The sequence below is a fragment of the Choristoneura fumiferana genome, chromosome 13, assembly GCF_025370935.1.
Source record: "Choristoneura fumiferana chromosome 13, NRCan_CFum_1, whole genome shotgun sequence".
NCBI classification, from domain to species: domain Eukaryota; kingdom Metazoa; phylum Arthropoda; class Insecta; order Lepidoptera; family Tortricidae; genus Choristoneura; species Choristoneura fumiferana.
In genome coordinates, this window is record NC_133484.1 from 13,908,017 (window position 1) to 13,924,732 (window position 16,716).

General features: G+C 37.3%; 2 protein-coding genes across 3 annotated transcripts; one reads left to right on the forward strand and one right to left on the reverse strand.

The window, feature by feature from the left end:
- Positions 1–1,267: 1,267 nt before the first annotated feature.
- CstF64 (cleavage stimulation factor subunit 2 CstF64) lies at positions 1,268–8,889 on the reverse strand. 2 transcript variants are annotated; one of them, XM_074096388.1, is made up of 12 exons: positions 8,768–8,889; positions 8,504–8,632; positions 8,127–8,395; positions 7,517–7,642; positions 6,154–6,261; positions 5,146–5,251; positions 4,645–4,704; positions 4,145–4,271; positions 3,031–3,060; positions 2,241–2,338; positions 2,014–2,093; positions 1,268–1,579 (listed from the first exon to the last, which is right to left on the reverse strand). In XM_074096388.1, exons 2-12 carry the CDS (start codon positions 8,565–8,567, stop codon positions 1,457–1,459), a joined length of 1,191 nt encoding a protein of 396 aa, XP_073952489.1. In that variant the 5' UTR covers positions 8,568–8,632; positions 8,768–8,889; the 3' UTR covers positions 1,268–1,456. The 2 variants fall into 2 exon arrangements, with proteins under 2 accessions (XP_073952489.1, XP_073952490.1); XM_074096389.1 differs by lacking the exon at positions 3,031–3,060 and having other exon boundaries at positions 8,768–8,888.
- A 2,006-nt stretch (positions 8,890–10,895) lies between these two features.
- On the forward strand, positions 10,896–15,199 carry Sur-8 (leucine-rich repeat protein shoc-2). Its single transcript, XM_074096385.1, has one exon. It carries the CDS (start codon positions 11,334–11,336, stop codon positions 13,035–13,037), a length of 1,704 nt encoding a protein of 567 aa, XP_073952486.1. The 5' UTR covers positions 10,896–11,333; the 3' UTR covers positions 13,038–15,199.
- Positions 15,200–16,716: the final 1,517 nt, after the last annotated feature.

Genomic DNA, 16,716 nt, shown 5'->3' on the forward strand with positions numbered 1-16,716 from the left:
AAGACATCACGTACGAATGATAAAGTAAGTCAATGAAATTGACCTAGAACGCGATAATTGTTATCATATCACATTCATTTGTTTAATAATTATTAATAATATTACATGAGTAAGCTATGATCACCCACTGATATTATAAATGCGAAAGTTTGTAAGTCTGTTTGTTACCTTGTCATTGTCGCGACTAAACCGCTGAACTGATTTACTTTGATAAAATTCGGTATACTTACATTACAACATTGGCGTAGCTATCGGAGGGCTAGACGGGGCTGAAGTAGGGAGTTTATTTTTTGCCCCAGGGCCTTTGGTTACCTAGCTACGCCACTGGTATACAAATAGTTTAAGCGCCAGGGAAAGACATGATAGGATAGTTTTTATCCCGGAAAATTGTAGTTCCCGCGAGATAGCGATAAACGAATTCTACGCGGACGGAGTCGCAGGCAACAGCTAGTATTATTACTAATCGTCTGTTCGCCGAGAGTTAATTAAAATATTTCAAAATTAGTGGTTCTTAATTCTTAACTCATTACGAATGCGGCTTGCTAGTTATTTTCATCAAGAAAACAATGATTTTAAACAATCGTTAACCATGTAACAGAAAAACTACATCCAATAGCGAAATGGTCGGTCGCCTTTTAAAATCTGGTCGCCGCATCCGCCCGCACGTTTAACAAGAACTAAGTGCCTGGTACAGTCACCAGCATTAATATCTGCCACAGCGGAACGTGCAAAAATATTTGACACATCCTTCCGGCCCTAGAAATAGAGTTGTATCAGATATTTATGCACGCTTGTTCCGTCAGATATTGGTGCTGGTGACTGTACCATGCAACTCAGTGCGCGTGGTAATAAGCGATGCCCGTTATACAGTTTGCAATAATTTATCGACAGTCGCTACTCCGCGACGTTGTCATAATACCAAAACCATAAAAACAAAAAAAATGCGTTCAAAAACACAGGTATTCGTGTTTAACCTTTTCGCCGCCACGTCAAATACAAAAGACATCACCCATACGCCAGGCTTCTATATATTGCAATGCCTACAATTGAACAAAGGTTGCTTTTGCATTGAAGTAATGGACGTATATATAATATAGGTCGTTGGCGTGGAACCTGTGGTGCGTATATATGAGTCGTTGGCGTCGAAAAGGTTAAAAGCAAAATTAAGTTTTTATCAAAGTCACCCCGTAATTCAAAGTACAGTTTACGGTAAGTAGGATACATTACATTACACAACGTTTCTAAATTCAGGAGAAAAAAAAAATACTGATTCTTAAGACTATTTTTAATATTGTCAGTCAAATAAGTTGACACGGTCTGCGTGTAGCATAGAACCCGTTGACATACAAAATCACATGATGGCGCCACAGTCTATGCTAAAGTGCCACAATACAAAATTAGTTTCGATAACCAAAGGTTTTTCATGTGTCGAGTTTAGATAGATCTGTGCTCCTTATTATCGTTGCTGCGTGCTTTTGGCGATTTGCTCTTTGAGCATGAGGATACTGGCGCGCTGCTCCGGCGGTAACAGAGCGATCTGTTCGTCGGATAACTGCAGCACCTGCATTATCAACGCAGCCTGAAACAACACATGCAATATGATAATAGGGTCAATGGTACCAACCAACTATCAACAGACGTACTTTTTATGAGCTGTCAAACAATGACTATACAAAACAAAAACGAAAAACGAGCTCCAAACGCGACGGCAGCACACATATACACCGCTTTGTCTTTTTTGCCCTGGTTATAATAGGCACAGGGTTGTCCTTTTCGTCCGACGTTACGTACAACGCTTCATTTTTGACAAGCTAATTTAACATCTCTTTTCAGTTACTCAATCGCAAGGGTGCCACTCTTAAATGACCCGGAATATACCGACATGGAAATACCGACCCTGTTTTTCAACCTATAGTAGAGTAGAGTGAAGACCTTTATATTAATTAGCTTTGTACATAGGCTAGTCTCTGTACAGTAGGTACACGTGTGTGTGTGGCGCAGTGAACTATTTACCTTTTCCTGGTCCGAGGCGCCAGAAGGTATGCCCTGGATAGTCCTGGCCTGGGCCATGCTTGGCATTCCTGGCGGCATCTCTGTAAGCAAACCGTAGATCAAACAAAATTATACATAATCCACTAGGATAAAGCGACTAAGCTTTCATTGCATACACGGGATTTTTTTTAAAACTCTTCAACAAAATTAAAACCCTTTTTTTAACTAATTTTAAATTTTAAACATACGCGGCGGCATCTTAGGCTGGGTGCGCGGGTCGTTGGAGCGCATGCGCGGGTCCGAATTGAACTGGTTGCCGGCGAGGCGCGGGTCGCGTGGGTACGCACTGAAACACGAATTTTATACAATTAATCATTAAATTTTAATGGTTTCGATACACAAAGATACAGTGACATCGCAAAGTCTGTTATAGCTCATTTGGACTCTTGCTACTATAGCGTTCTCGTCGGTAGAGATTTTTGGACATTATGTAGTCAAAGAACCCTGAATGTGATGTGTACATTCGTGAGGTGAGATGTGAGGTAGGTGTAGGTGAGGCAAGCCATTAAACATTTAGCCAAACGGAGTTTATGAGATGGAATTTCTGCTTATAAGGAAGTAAAAAAGCAGTAGTTATTACAATTAGCATGAAACGAAGAGAAAATAAATAAATAAATGTTAGTTTTAAACTTTGTCTGACGAGAATTCGTAGGTCGCTAGAAATATGCAACTTTCTGTAATAAAAGTATCCTATGTCCTTCTCAGGGTCGTAAACTACCTCCTACCACATTTCATCATCATCGGTCAGCGGTTTAAGCGCGAAGGTGTAACAGACAAACAAAGTTACTTTCGCATTTATAATTGGTAGGGTATAATAAGAAATCGTAAGTGCACACCAATTTTTTCATATCTAAGATTTTCTACAAATACAAATAATTAATTAAACAAAATAAACAACAAAAACACGACAAGATCAAATGTGTTCGTAAATTAAAGTGGGGCTACGGTGATTTAGTTTTTTTTTTGTAATAAACTTACATTTCTTGTGTTTCCAAAAGGGTAGCACAACTTGGGACAAAAATTGTAATTATCATATACATTATGGTTCAATTCAAGTGTGATAAAACGACAGAGAATCAGCTCTTCTGTCACATAGCTAAAGACGATTGCAGACTGCAAACCCTACCTAACACCTAAGTGGAAACTGCAGACCGCTGTAAAGTACTTCTGCGGCGCTACCTGTCGCGTTCCGAATGTATTTCATATACAAAATCAATTCTACAGTCTGCGATTGCCTTCTAATTGTACCTTTACGCGCAGATACCTTTGAGCGGTTTATGCCAATAGACGTGTCTGTCAACTTAAAAGTTCGACTTAAGCGACGTATTCATTTGATAGGAACTTGTTTAAAAATTGGTAGACCACTTATTTGGCTGATGGTGCCTCAATGTTTATTTGTAAGTCTGGGCTGATGTTTTGTATCTGTAATCATGATTGAGTGCGTTTGTAAAATGTAAAATGGCAGGATTTACGATTACTACTCCGCGCCCCAAGTCAGATGCCTGTCAAAAGCTGCTACCAAAATTACCTTTCGTGCACCTAAGCCCCTGATTTTGGCTCTTTCAGTCCACTACTCTACTCTAAGGTCAGCCATATTTACACACAAAGTTTGCACGAGAGCGTGGAATTCATTTAACTTGGATTTTTCTCGGGTTGCTCCACTTGCTGTCTACCTGCACTCAAAAGTATATTAGAGCATTCAACTAATAATTAATAATAATTATTGATTATTAGTATGTCTTTGTCTTATAGTACTTTTAATTCAAAGACATCTGTAGAATTATTCCGGAATAGTTTCAAGACACCTTATATCTGAAATGTGTACAGTCAAGGTTATTACAAATATTTGTAATTACCAAGACGTCCAAAATATCTATACACCTTTACAGTGCGTGCACTAACCCTAAGGTCGACGTATACATATATTTGACGCTATATTATATTTGAGGCTGTGTGTATTAATATGCCCTAGCTAGACCATACACTATATTACTGTGTGTGTCTGTCTGTTTTCGCTGTGTTTTCTGTATCGCTTACTATTTGTGCTGTACATTAAAGAGTCATTGTATCGTATTGGCTGGTCAGTACATACTTATCGGTATGCGGGGGCGGTACGGGGTGCGGCATCGGCGGCAGACTGCGCATGTCCTGATCGAGAAGCGCGGGCGGCGCCGCGCGCGAGCCGCGGAGGTCAATGTCCGCCATCGCAGCCGGCCGAGCTGTACCAACAATACGAAGAGTAACAATAAATGCAGGTCGATTCACAAAAGCTGGCACGAATCGATTGAACAATAGTATAGTCACTTAGACATTTTTGTAGGAAATTGACTGATGAATGTAATTTTCATATCTGTGTGAAGTGTATTTAAATAGGTAACACGCATATATTTTTTTTACTCATTCAATCCATTCGTGCTGGCTCTTGTGAATTGATCTGTACGGTACAGATCATCTGAATATTATTTTTCCATCGTATTTTGAGGGATCAGCTCGTATTTATTTATCTTGCTTCTCAATTAGCTTCAGTAAACTTCAGTAAGCTAGTTGAGAGAGCATGATAAATACGAACGATTTTGTAGAATGTTCACTTACGGACAAACTCCCGTGCCGGTGGCGGAACCGGATTGGCCAAGAGCGGCGGGGGTTGCGATACTGAAAAAAAAAAACAGCTCAGCAAGACTATTTTCATATTTTTATAATCAGAAGGAAAATTAAAAAAGCTGTAACGTCTTATAACTTTTGCCTAAATTAATATTACAAAAAGAAAAATATTTGATAATGTTTTTGTTGTTTTGTAACTTAACAACAATTGAATCAATTAAAAAATCCTTTCATTTATAGAAACTTGTATTATCAGCAAGTGAGTTAAGCGGCGCTATACGCAGCTATCTCACTGCACGCTCGCAACGTCATCGTTGGGCGCTCGCAGCTAAATCGTTGCGCGCTCGCGGCGTAATCGTTACACGCTTGCAGCGAACTCGCTGCGCGCTCGCCTCGCTTTCAACTCGCTCACAAATCACAAGTGTGATAAAGCCCTATGGGTTTACGCGTAAGAATCCGCGGGTATAGTCTAGTACTGAATAATTTACTGACCTGGCTGTGGTATGTTAGGCCCGCTGGAAATGTAGGGGTTAGGCAAGGGCAATTTGTCCCCAGGATGATTGATTGGCGGCACAGGATTGCTGGGATGCAGCATACCCTGCAAACACACATAATTAAAATAAAATTGTAGTAATCAAAAGCTCTATTATTTTTTTTATACCACGTCGTTGGCAAACAGACATGCGGCCCGCCTGATGTTAAGCAAAACTTGATTAACACATTCACTGCCACCTGACTTCCACAGGTGCCACCAACGCACGTGTGTTCAAGATGTATGAATAATTATGACAGAGACACTGGGTGTAATTCCGAAAACGTATATATGCGTCGGTGGCAGTGAATGCGTTAATATTGACACTATTTGGGTCAATCAACTTTTAAGTGTTTGTTATTCTATCCCATGACTCATGAGACATCAGTGATACACTTACTTAGAAAAATGTTGGCAATGTATAGGTACTACTAGCATGCAAGAGATGAGCCATGAAGGATAGCGGATTTGTTTGTACCCCATAAAGAAATAAAAAGAAAGAAAGAAAGAAAAAAAAAATATTGCCACAAAATTGTGCTGGGACTTTTTTCTTGGTTGTTACATCCAATACGGATGAAGCCGTGGTGGCCTAGTGGTTTGACCTATCGTCTCTCAAGCAGAGGATCGTGGGTTCAAACCCCGGCTTGCACCTCTGAGTTTTTCGAAATTCATGTGCGGAATTACATTTGAAATTTACCACGAGCTTTGCGGTGAATGAAAACATCGTGAGGAAACCTGCACAAACCTGCGAAGCTATGCAATGGTGCGTGTGAAGTTCCCAATCCGCACTGGGCCCGCGTGGGAACTATGGCCCAAGCCCTCTTGTTCTGAGAGGAGGCCTGTGCCCAGCATTGGGACGTTTATAGGCTGGGGTGATGACATCCAATACGTCATTACAAATGGTGTCGCTATAAATGGTATTGACTGTACTTTCTTCAACATTATATGTAAATAGTTTGTGTTCTTACAACTGCTGTGGTGGGATCCACAATCCTCATGATGACTTGTGCTTGCAGCAATGCATAAGCCAACTGGGGATTCTGCAGCAACATGTTCCTGGCTTCTGTTGGGTTGTTCTGAAACATTTGCAAGAAACACAATGTTGGATAATATTTATATTTTTAAACATTATTATCTACATTAGGAAGAGATATGAAAAGGGAAAAGGGCAAGGCAGTATTTCATTTATTTTCTGAAAGTTAAGCAATAACTACGCATGCTATTGTTATTTTTACTTTATTATTCTTTTTCAATCTTTGCCTTTGTTCTCTTAATAGTAAGGGGCTGTTTCACCATCCATTGATTAGTGTTAACTGACGGTTAAATGTGATTCCGTCTCCGTCTATTCGAACATAACAAATTGAGACGGCATGACATTTAACCGTCAGTTAACACTAATCAATGGATGGTGAAACAGCCCCTAAGAGTAGTAACTACAGGCAGCTGAGGGTTGGAGACCTGGTGACCTGACACACAGGCTCTGTCTAGTTCTCGCACCAGTCTCCCCCACATAAGTTTGTAAACTGCACACTTAAATTTATTAAATATGTTTGATACATTGTAACTTGGTGGTGGAGAAAAACAAATAAATAAAATTATTCTACAACATGTTATTTTTGATTTCTATTAAGTTTACGGGAATATTCAACAGGTCAAATTAAAAATACAAACTGAAATATAGATGCATAGAAAAACCAGAACCAGAGAGTTTACTTGATGAGGGCTACAGCATAGATGTCGCTAGTGTCGCTGCTTAAGTGACTAAATAAGAAAACAAACAAGTAGAGATATGTGGTGCAGCGGCACAGCACTGTCCAGCGGTGGTGTACCGGTATAGCACGCGGCACGGAATGCCGAGGACCTGGGTTCGATTCCCAGGGCTGGTCTTATTTTTCTGGTTTTTCTATGCATCTATATTTCATTTTGTATTTTCGATATGGGTTTTACGGGATGAGCGTAAAAGTAACAAAATTTGGAATTGAAATAAAAAATACAAAGATTCCAAAAAACAATCTTAATTTAGGTCAAATTAAATTAATATCTCCAAGATACTAGTGGCCAAACTCTATTTAAAAGATAATTAAGAATTAAAAAACTAATTATGCATAGAGTAAAACAGTGTAAGTTTTTAATTTATATATTTTTTTTGGCTGTAAGTCATTCCAATGTCACTCATCAAAGTTTCTGAATTTTACAATTGGACCTTTAACAACCTGAAGTCGTTTTTTTTGTTTGCTAAAAAGTTAATTTCCAGGTTATTTCTATCAATTAACACTATGACTATTGAAGTTAATGGTAATCAGGAAAACATGGTGTATGTTATGTAGGTACCTGCACACATAGCTTCATCTGCTTCATCAATTCAAACATCTGCTCTGGGGGTAGAGTGGCCACAGCTTTGCTGATGGCTTCCGGAGCCTTCTCAGGTTCCACAGCTTCTCCATATGGATTCTCTACCTAGAACATGACATATTAAATAAATAATTCTTAAGAGGGCGCAAACATTTTGTCCCAACTCGTCACTCGTCGATTTGGCAATCCCCACCTACCTCCACTTACAGTTATTTGTATTATCTGACGTTGATAATACAAACATTGAATAATCATACACCAAAACGGTGAGAGTATTTTAAATGTTTGGGGTCTGCCAGATATTTACTTTGTATGTTGCTGATGTGTATGATTTTTGTAAATAAATTATTATTATTACGTTTCTGACACTCGCAATCACAATGAAATGACAGTTTTCACATACAAAAACTGACATTTTGATTGTGATCGCCACTGTCAGAAACATTAGACAATACAGCCTCAGATCATCGTCATAAAAGTTCTTCATCCCTTTCATACACTACAAAACCATAGTCCTAAACATAAAGCATTGACCAATTTTTCCTTAATCCAAATGAAAAAAAAAATACAGCATAAAAAAAATTCTTACCTGTGGTCCCTGCATCAGAGCTTGCATTTCCATTCTCGACTTCTCAGTACAAGCATTATCAACTCTTAATGATCTCCCACCAATCTCATAACCATTCAGATTCCTCATGGCACTGAGTGCAGTTTCTTGATCCTTGTACTCACAGAACCCATAGCCTTTGGGCTTGCCTGTCTCTCGGTCAAATACTAGTTTGAATGACAATACAGGCCCAACTTCACTGAATATGTCCTTCAGCTTTTCTTCAGTGGCTTCGTAAGGTATGTTACCGACTAAAAGGTTGGAAGTTATATTAAAAAGAAATATACATTGGATTATACATGATTAGAAGTAATTATGTATGCATGAATAATAAAAAATATTCATTATTGTTTAGTTACCGAAAACAGATCTCATGGATTTATCCATGATACTTTGTTCCTCTTTTTCTTTGCTTTTGTCCATCTTTGCTGATTCTCGGATTCTAAGCTACGAAACAAACAGCGTCCACTTCGAATCTACACGATAACCTGAAATAAACTTCAATTTTAATTTCACATATCACTGACTGAAGTCGACGAGTTCCTTTCGAACGGCAACGCTATAAAATAAAGATACGACATTCAATTTTATTTTATTTTAAAATGACCTACAAAAGAACCTACAATTTACACTCCACAAAGTAAAAATCCGGCTTCTTTGGTGGCTGGCTATGCGGAACGAAGCCAAGCTGTGTTGAGCATCGCTAATCGCTATGTCCAGAGTATTATAATAGTTATACGGATAGGCTGGGTACGGTGACACATGTCACATGTCATTAAGCAATTAAAGGGTTGTGACAATGAAAATTCCAATCGACTTATTGCGATTCTCGATTTGCTAAGAGTGTGTAATCGATTTTTTTAGCGATACTTTACATTTTTAATTAGTTTTTGCTTGCGGCTTCGCCCGCGTGCACAGCAAGTGTTTTTGCTTGTCTATCGGGATTTCACAAACCATGCGGTCTTCTTTGGCACTATATAAAAACTACTAACGGTATTTTTTTTAACAAAAACCGTAATAACAAAATTGAATAACAAAGTGACAGTTCAAAACATCAAACGCAATACGTAACAAAGACGCATTTATGTTTATAGATCTTTATTTCTCAAAAGAAATTGTTACATTTCACTTAATGAGAACTTATATCTAACAGAAAATACTAATTTAAACTAAAGTCCAATAGTTGTATCCCGGAAAATTCGTACTTTCCGCGGGACAGCAGTGAACGAAATCTACGCGGACGGAGTTGCGGGCAACAGCTAGTACAAAATAATCTAATACGCATTTAAGGATCTTCGCTCTCGTACTAATTGACAGATGAATGAGGCGAGTCAAACGATTTGACAAGATTGTGGAATCGATTCGATCGATCGACCGGTCGATATGGTTATCGACTCCATAAGCAAAGTCAAGCTCTATTGTAATTGAGTTCCGTTTTACGCGATGAAAGTTGACGAGATTAAAATTTATCTTATTAGTTTTATAACAAAATATTATATTTGTAAGTGATTTGTGTTTATTATTAATAAATATTTTAAGCTACATGTAGATCTATATTTTTTTGTTCTTTCAAGATTCAAGTATATTTTTTATAAAATATTGGCCTGAAACATTCATGGCGTGGAATGGAAAAAAAGTCTGTTCAATACTACCGATAGTACGACACTATCGATAGTTTTGAACGATCCATTGTTACCGTTAGTTCAATAGTATCGGTTGCATCTACACGGAAAGGTGGACAGAATAGAAGTTGCAGCAACTGAATATTCTAAGTACTAAGAGTAAGTTGGTTAGGTTTGGTAGATCGTATATTGCAAATTCGTTAAAAATAACACTGGATAACTGAATACAAAATACTATTCTGCCACTCACCTTATCTATACGATCGATAGTTTTATACTATCGATAGTTTTGCATTATTAGACAGCAATAATATCGATACTATAATAATAATAATAATACTTTTATTTCGGAGATTATCCATTACATGTTAGTTTGCACAGAGTTAGCACAGTTAACAATGAAAAATGCCTTTGTTAGTACGAACAATATACACATCAACAATTATACAATCTAACTAAACTTACACACTAACTGGCAAATGCCTGGAGTTCCATCTCTGTAGGAAAGTGCTATCCACTCTATTTGCGACAGTTGCCACGAGGGTGTTGGCGCTGCCGCGCACACGCTGCAGCATCGATGAGAAGCACTTACGCATACTTAATGGCGTAAAAATCGTCGGTTCGCGCCTCCGCGAACATCCTTGAGGCGCTGCAATGGTGCGGCAACCCTAACATTAGGGCTACTACGAAACCCGAAACTCGAAATTCGTATCGTACCGTCCCTCTCGCTCTCGTATTAAATAGTATAAGTGTCAGAGAGACCGCACGACACGAACGTCGAGTTTCGAGTTTCGTAGTAGCCCTGCAGCATCCTGAACGCATTATTATACTGGATACTATCGATAGTATTGCACGAAAAGAGATATCACAATGGTATCGATAGTATGGCCCTTTTCCGATTTCCTTTTCCTATCTGTTGCAAACTATTGATTATTATGCAACACTAGTCAAAATAACATAGTTTTTTTTACACTATTCCAGTCTTTGCTAAAACGGCACTGTGCGTGAATCGAATCAAATCTAAATTGCCATAATGCTAGGTTTCCATATTCACATTCGTGTGATTAAAATGGCGAGACTATTGTTAGACATTGCTAGAAAATAGCACCGTGCGTTGCATTCACCGTGTTATTCGGATAAAGTTTAAAAACGCTCTAACAAGCTTTACAGCCTTTACACGATGTTCCTGTGAATTGGCAAAAAATGTATGAATTCGAATATTTTAAATGAATGAACAACACAACAAAAAAAAGAAAAAGTACGACGTTCCGTTCGTTTTTCTTTTCACCGATGCGATGTGCGCCTGCCCGTTTTCATGTCTATTTTCAATGAATTTCCCAGTGAAGTGAAGCTAATTATGTGAACTTTTATATTAACAAATCCAAGAATACCATTTGATTTATTTCATCTTGTTTCTACTAGGGTATAAGCTTTTATCACGGACGTAAACACATCTCGAAAATATTGATTGTTGCCTATCCGATGAGATGACAAATTATGTCAAGAGTGTTTTAATTTACTAATAAACGCATCATATTCAAGGAAAATAGTGACTAAATCTAACGGAATGAATTTGGATAATTCGTCGAGAGAAAATTCAGAAGCTTTGGATTCAATCGGTACTGTGAGCCCGCGGGAGAAGTGTCACGGAATGAGGGAGAAAAAATTATCAACGGCGTCGTTGACGAACGCCGAGGGGGCGCGTCCAAAGGTGGTGACAGTGAAGCACCCCGAGTCCAACAAGCCCAAGCCCACCGCCAAGAAGAGCAAACCCATCCAGGCCGATCTCGACGTCATCAAAGAGTTCCTGCGATGCCGCGAGGAGGGCGTGCGCAGACTCGACCTCAGTAAGTCTTCCATCACCTCTCTACCGCCAAACGTCCGGGACTTGACTCACCTTGTCGAGTTCTATTTGTATGGAAACAAACTGGTTGCACTACCAGCAGAGTTTGGATGCCTAACCAACTTACAAACTTTGGCACTAAATGAAAACTCCTTAACCAGTCTCCCAGATTCTCTCGCGAATCTTAAATGTTTGAAGGTCTTAGATCTACGTCACAACAAACTCAGTGATATTCCAGAAGTTGTGTATAAACTGACTTCACTCACAACACTGTTCCTGCGCTTTAACAGAATTAGAGTAGTTTGTGACGGCATAGCCAACCTGACTAACCTAACCATGTTGAGTTTAAGGGAAAACAAAATCAGAGAGTTGTCTTCTGGGGTTGGTAAATTGGTAAATCTAGTGACATTTGATGTGTCACATAATCACTTAGAGCACTTGCCTCAGGAGATTGGGAACTGTGTCAACTTGTCTACTCTTGATTTGCAACACAATGAGTTGTTGGACATACCTGAGACTATTGGGAACTTACAGACTCTAAGCCGTTTGGGCCTTCGCTACAATAGATTGACAGCAATTCCCTCCACTCTTAGCAATTGCAAGCATATGGATGAGTTTAATGTGGAAGGGAACTCCATATCTCAGCTCCCTGAAGGGCTTCTTGCTAGCCTCAATGAACTTACTAGTATCACTCTGTCTCGCAACTCGTTTGCTAGTTACCCATCAGGAGGCCCAGCACAATTCACCAATGTTTTTTCCATTAATTTGGAACACAATCAAATTGATAAAATTCCATATGGCATATTTTCTAGGGCCAAGAATTTAACCAAGCTTAATATGAAAGAAAATTTATTGACATCATTACCCTTGGACATAGGGACTTGGGCAAACATGGTGGAGCTTAACCTGGGGACTAATCAGTTAACAAAGTTACCTGATGACATACAATGTCTACAGAACCTGGAAGTGTTGATACTGTCCAATAACCTACTGAAAAGAATACCTCCGAGCATTGGGAGCCTGAGGAAACTCCGTGTTCTAGATTTGGAGGAGAATAAACTTGAAGTATTGCCAAATGAAATAGGTTATCTACATGATTTGCAAAAATTGGTGGTTCAGTCAAACCAATTGACAACCTTGCCTCGTTCACTCGGTCATTTGACTAACCTTACGTCCCTAAGTGTAGGAGAGAATAATCTTCAGTATTTGCCGGAAGAAATTGGTACTCTTGAGAATTTGGAGTCTTTGTACTTGAATGACAATCCTAATTTGTCCAACCTGCCGTTTGAACTAGCTCTCTGTGTTAGTCTTCAAATCATGAGCATTGAGAACTGTCCACTGAATGCTTTGCCTCAAGAGGTGGTGTCCTCTGGCCCCTCGCTGGTAATCCAATATCTGAAGTCGCAAGGTCCTTACAGGGCTATGTGATATCAGGATTATATGCCAAGCAGTGGGCAGCAGGCAGAGGACACTTAAGCTTCATTTATATTTGATGGGACACTTCTACGCATATGACAAAGATGTATACTCAGGAGCATTCTTTTTATGGTTTTAAAAACATATTTTATTAAAACAATAACAAGATGTGTATATTAACTGTTAGGTATTTTCTAGTATCAATAGTTAGATGGAAATGAAATTTTATATGTCTATCTTAAGTTACTTATTCATTAATCATTAAAATGTAATTTTCCTCATATGAAATATAAATTGTTTCGAGCTTCCTTGATAATAAACAAACGGTCTTGTTAAGCATTAGATCTTCCCCGTTTATAAAACTTTTTATTTATTTATTAGGAATTTTAAAGAAAAGTAAGAAAAATATTTAAAAATCTGAAAGTGTATAATCAAACATTGTTGTATGTATTTTACTATGTAATTCTTTGCACAGTAATTATTTATTAATGGTATGTTTCATTGTAAATCAATTGAAAACAAAATTATAAATTATGAAGTACCTATAAAGACAAAAATGTATTGTACAAGATATTGTGGACATCATTAAATTATTTATTTTTGTATTCATGAATGGATTATTCAAGGGTCTTCTTTTTTACAAGCTTTTATTTCACTTGTTGAGATCGCATTTAGAAATACATTTTTCTACTGATAAAATAATGTAATTATTTGATGCATAATTTTGAAGTTCTCTTTGATCTTCTCCCAGTAGTTATAGTTTATAATCAGGATCTCAGCATGTTGTCAGATAGTTAGCAATAAGTGTAATGTCATAATGTTGCAGATATTTTTGTTACTAATGTAAGTGTAAGTACACATAGGTGTCATAATAGAACTTGCTCATGACTGTAGAGCTATTTTTCTGGTGTTATTTGTGTAGAACAACTTCCACTCAAGGACATTGTGGATTAGATATTAAGTGATCCATTTACATATTTATTAATAATTTCTTAGTCCAAATTTAAGATCAGTTATTTTAGATATAATTTAATTAGCTTATTAAACTAAGGAGGTATTTATTGTTTTTTTTACAATTATTAAATTCTTATGAATCTTATGATTCAAGGTTTAATTGGAAACCTTTTTTTTAGTGTATACATAGAGATGCTGTCCTATTTCTATCGCATTTATTTTAGTATTTACTGTTAGCATAAAATTATTTTTATTGTAGATTTTACTGAGTTAGAACTGTATAAAAATAAAACATGTTTTTTTTGTATTATTTTGATTGGTCTTTTTCATGACCTATTTTGATCATTAAATTTAAACAGTAAATATATGAGATTTTGCTTTCTAAAACGGCATTTTAGTTAATTTACCAGCTAATGGTATAATAGATATTCATTAATTCATTTGTGTTTTAAACAAAGGTGTTGTTAGTTTTCTTGATTTTTTTAAATATTATGTTTATACACTTTCTTTCTATGAATTTCATCAAATTGTAATCAGCTATTTCTAGTATGAGCTCTCTGACTTGAGCAATAAATGCGCACATATACAGTATAATGCTGAGGCCACACAGGTATGGCCTAACACCATTAAATACGAGTGACAAAAGTACTGTCATATTGTGTATGTTCTGTTGGTCACATCTGGCTTTAAATTCATTGTTTTACTAGGTTGAACCTAGTCTTTATCATTAGTCTAGTCATTGAGTTTTTGGTCTTATAAAATATGAAATTATTTAATGGACTTGAAATTAAGAGCTCTCATTTGCATTGTGATTGCATTTATCATACAGTGCTAATTTATCTTATAAAATTGACAGTTGTGCTTCTGCAGCATATTATTTAGACACAGCAGTGTCAGCCAAATTTGCTTATGTAAATGTATTAAACCATGACTACCCAAACCATAGACGGATACATTCAGTGTCATAACAAGTAGTTAGATGATATATTCCCTTATTTGTAATCCAGTAATGTATAATATTGTGTGAATAATTATTTGACCATAACAAACAAAACATATATTCATAGACCCATAGACCAGACAATTTGATCCAAGATTATTCCTGTTCACTTCATTAATATGAAGTTTCTTAAATAAAACTTGTTCTAATAATGTTGATCCGTGTGTAGTTAACAATGTTTTGAATTTATGTAAACATGATGAATAAAAATTAAATATTATTATAATTAGTTTTTTTTAAATCATTATTATTAATTATTAACGAGCGAGTGTGTAGGTAGTCGAGAAAACTGAAGCATTTATCAAGGCGGAACCTTTTCATAATCAATTTAGCTATTATGTGATGTAGTGTTGCCGATCGATAGTGTTTCGATAGACTATCGATAGTTTAAGCAAAAGCGATAGATACTATCGATATCTCTTTTCATAGAGTACTACTATTGATGTGTAATAATGCAAAACTATCGATACTTACTATTGACCAGTAAAATTACGAAAACTCGAGTTTTGAACAATCGATTGTTACCGTTATTTAAATAGTATCGGTTGCATAAATACGGGGAGGTGGGCAGAACATAAGTTGCACCAACTGAATTTCTAAGTACTAAGAGTAAGTTGGTTAGGTTTGGTAGATCGTATATTGAAAATTCGTTAAAAATATCACTGGATAATTGAATACAAAATACTTTTCTGCCACTCACCTTTACATCTTGCAATCTTACTTATAGTAACCGATAGTATTGAAATATAGGTAACTATCGATAGTTTTCGTAATTTTTCTGTACAATACTATCGATAGTATCGATAGTTTTGCATTATTAGACACAGCAATAATATCGATAATAATGCACGAAAAGAGATATTGATACTATCGATAGTGTGCTTTTTCCGATTAAAACTATCAATTTTTCGGCAACACTACTATGATGTCTTTGGCAAATGTATGGGATGTCAACATGACATTAGTCGCACAAAGGTCTTCGACTGTACATATTATTATGCCCATATTACTTAGCTTATTCAAGTACAGTCAATTTCATAAACTTCTGAACAAAAATTTGATTAAAAATATCTGAAGTACGCTTCTACGCCGTGTTCATTTTTGCTCAGAAGTTTACGAGTAAGAACTACTCGACTGTACATAAATGATTTTCATTTTGACTATTGTCAGGGGGGTTGCTTTTGGTACCTACCGCTCGGCATCGCCACACCGTATAAAGGGCGATCTGCCGCACGCAACTTCACATACCTACCTAATTTTACCATAAGGGGATTCTGATGAACTCCTAAGTTCACCAGGATCCCCTGGGGATCAGGCTAGGGGATCCTGGTGGACTGAATGTGCTGCCATTCCGGTTTAGACTTTAAACGTTACAGGAAACGAACTCTGAAAAACTATAACAACCACTAACAACGGTTCAGATTTTTCTTTTTAGTTACCTATTTATCAAAGGGCCGGCAACGCACCTGTGGTCTGTGATACCTCGCGTCTTGCGGGTGATCATGGGCGACGGTGATTGGTTCACATCAGCTCGTTTGCCCCCTCTTGATATATATTATATCCTCAAAAGTGGGAGATTCGCATCATCAGTTGAAGATCAGTTGTTGTTTTTGGCCTACAAATGCTCTCATGCTGTCTTGCCACCGCAACTGTGCCAAAAATTTCAACTCAATTTGGAAAACGGCTAATGAAAAGCTACAAGACAAGTAAAAATGGTCATTTGGGTGTTGAGTAACG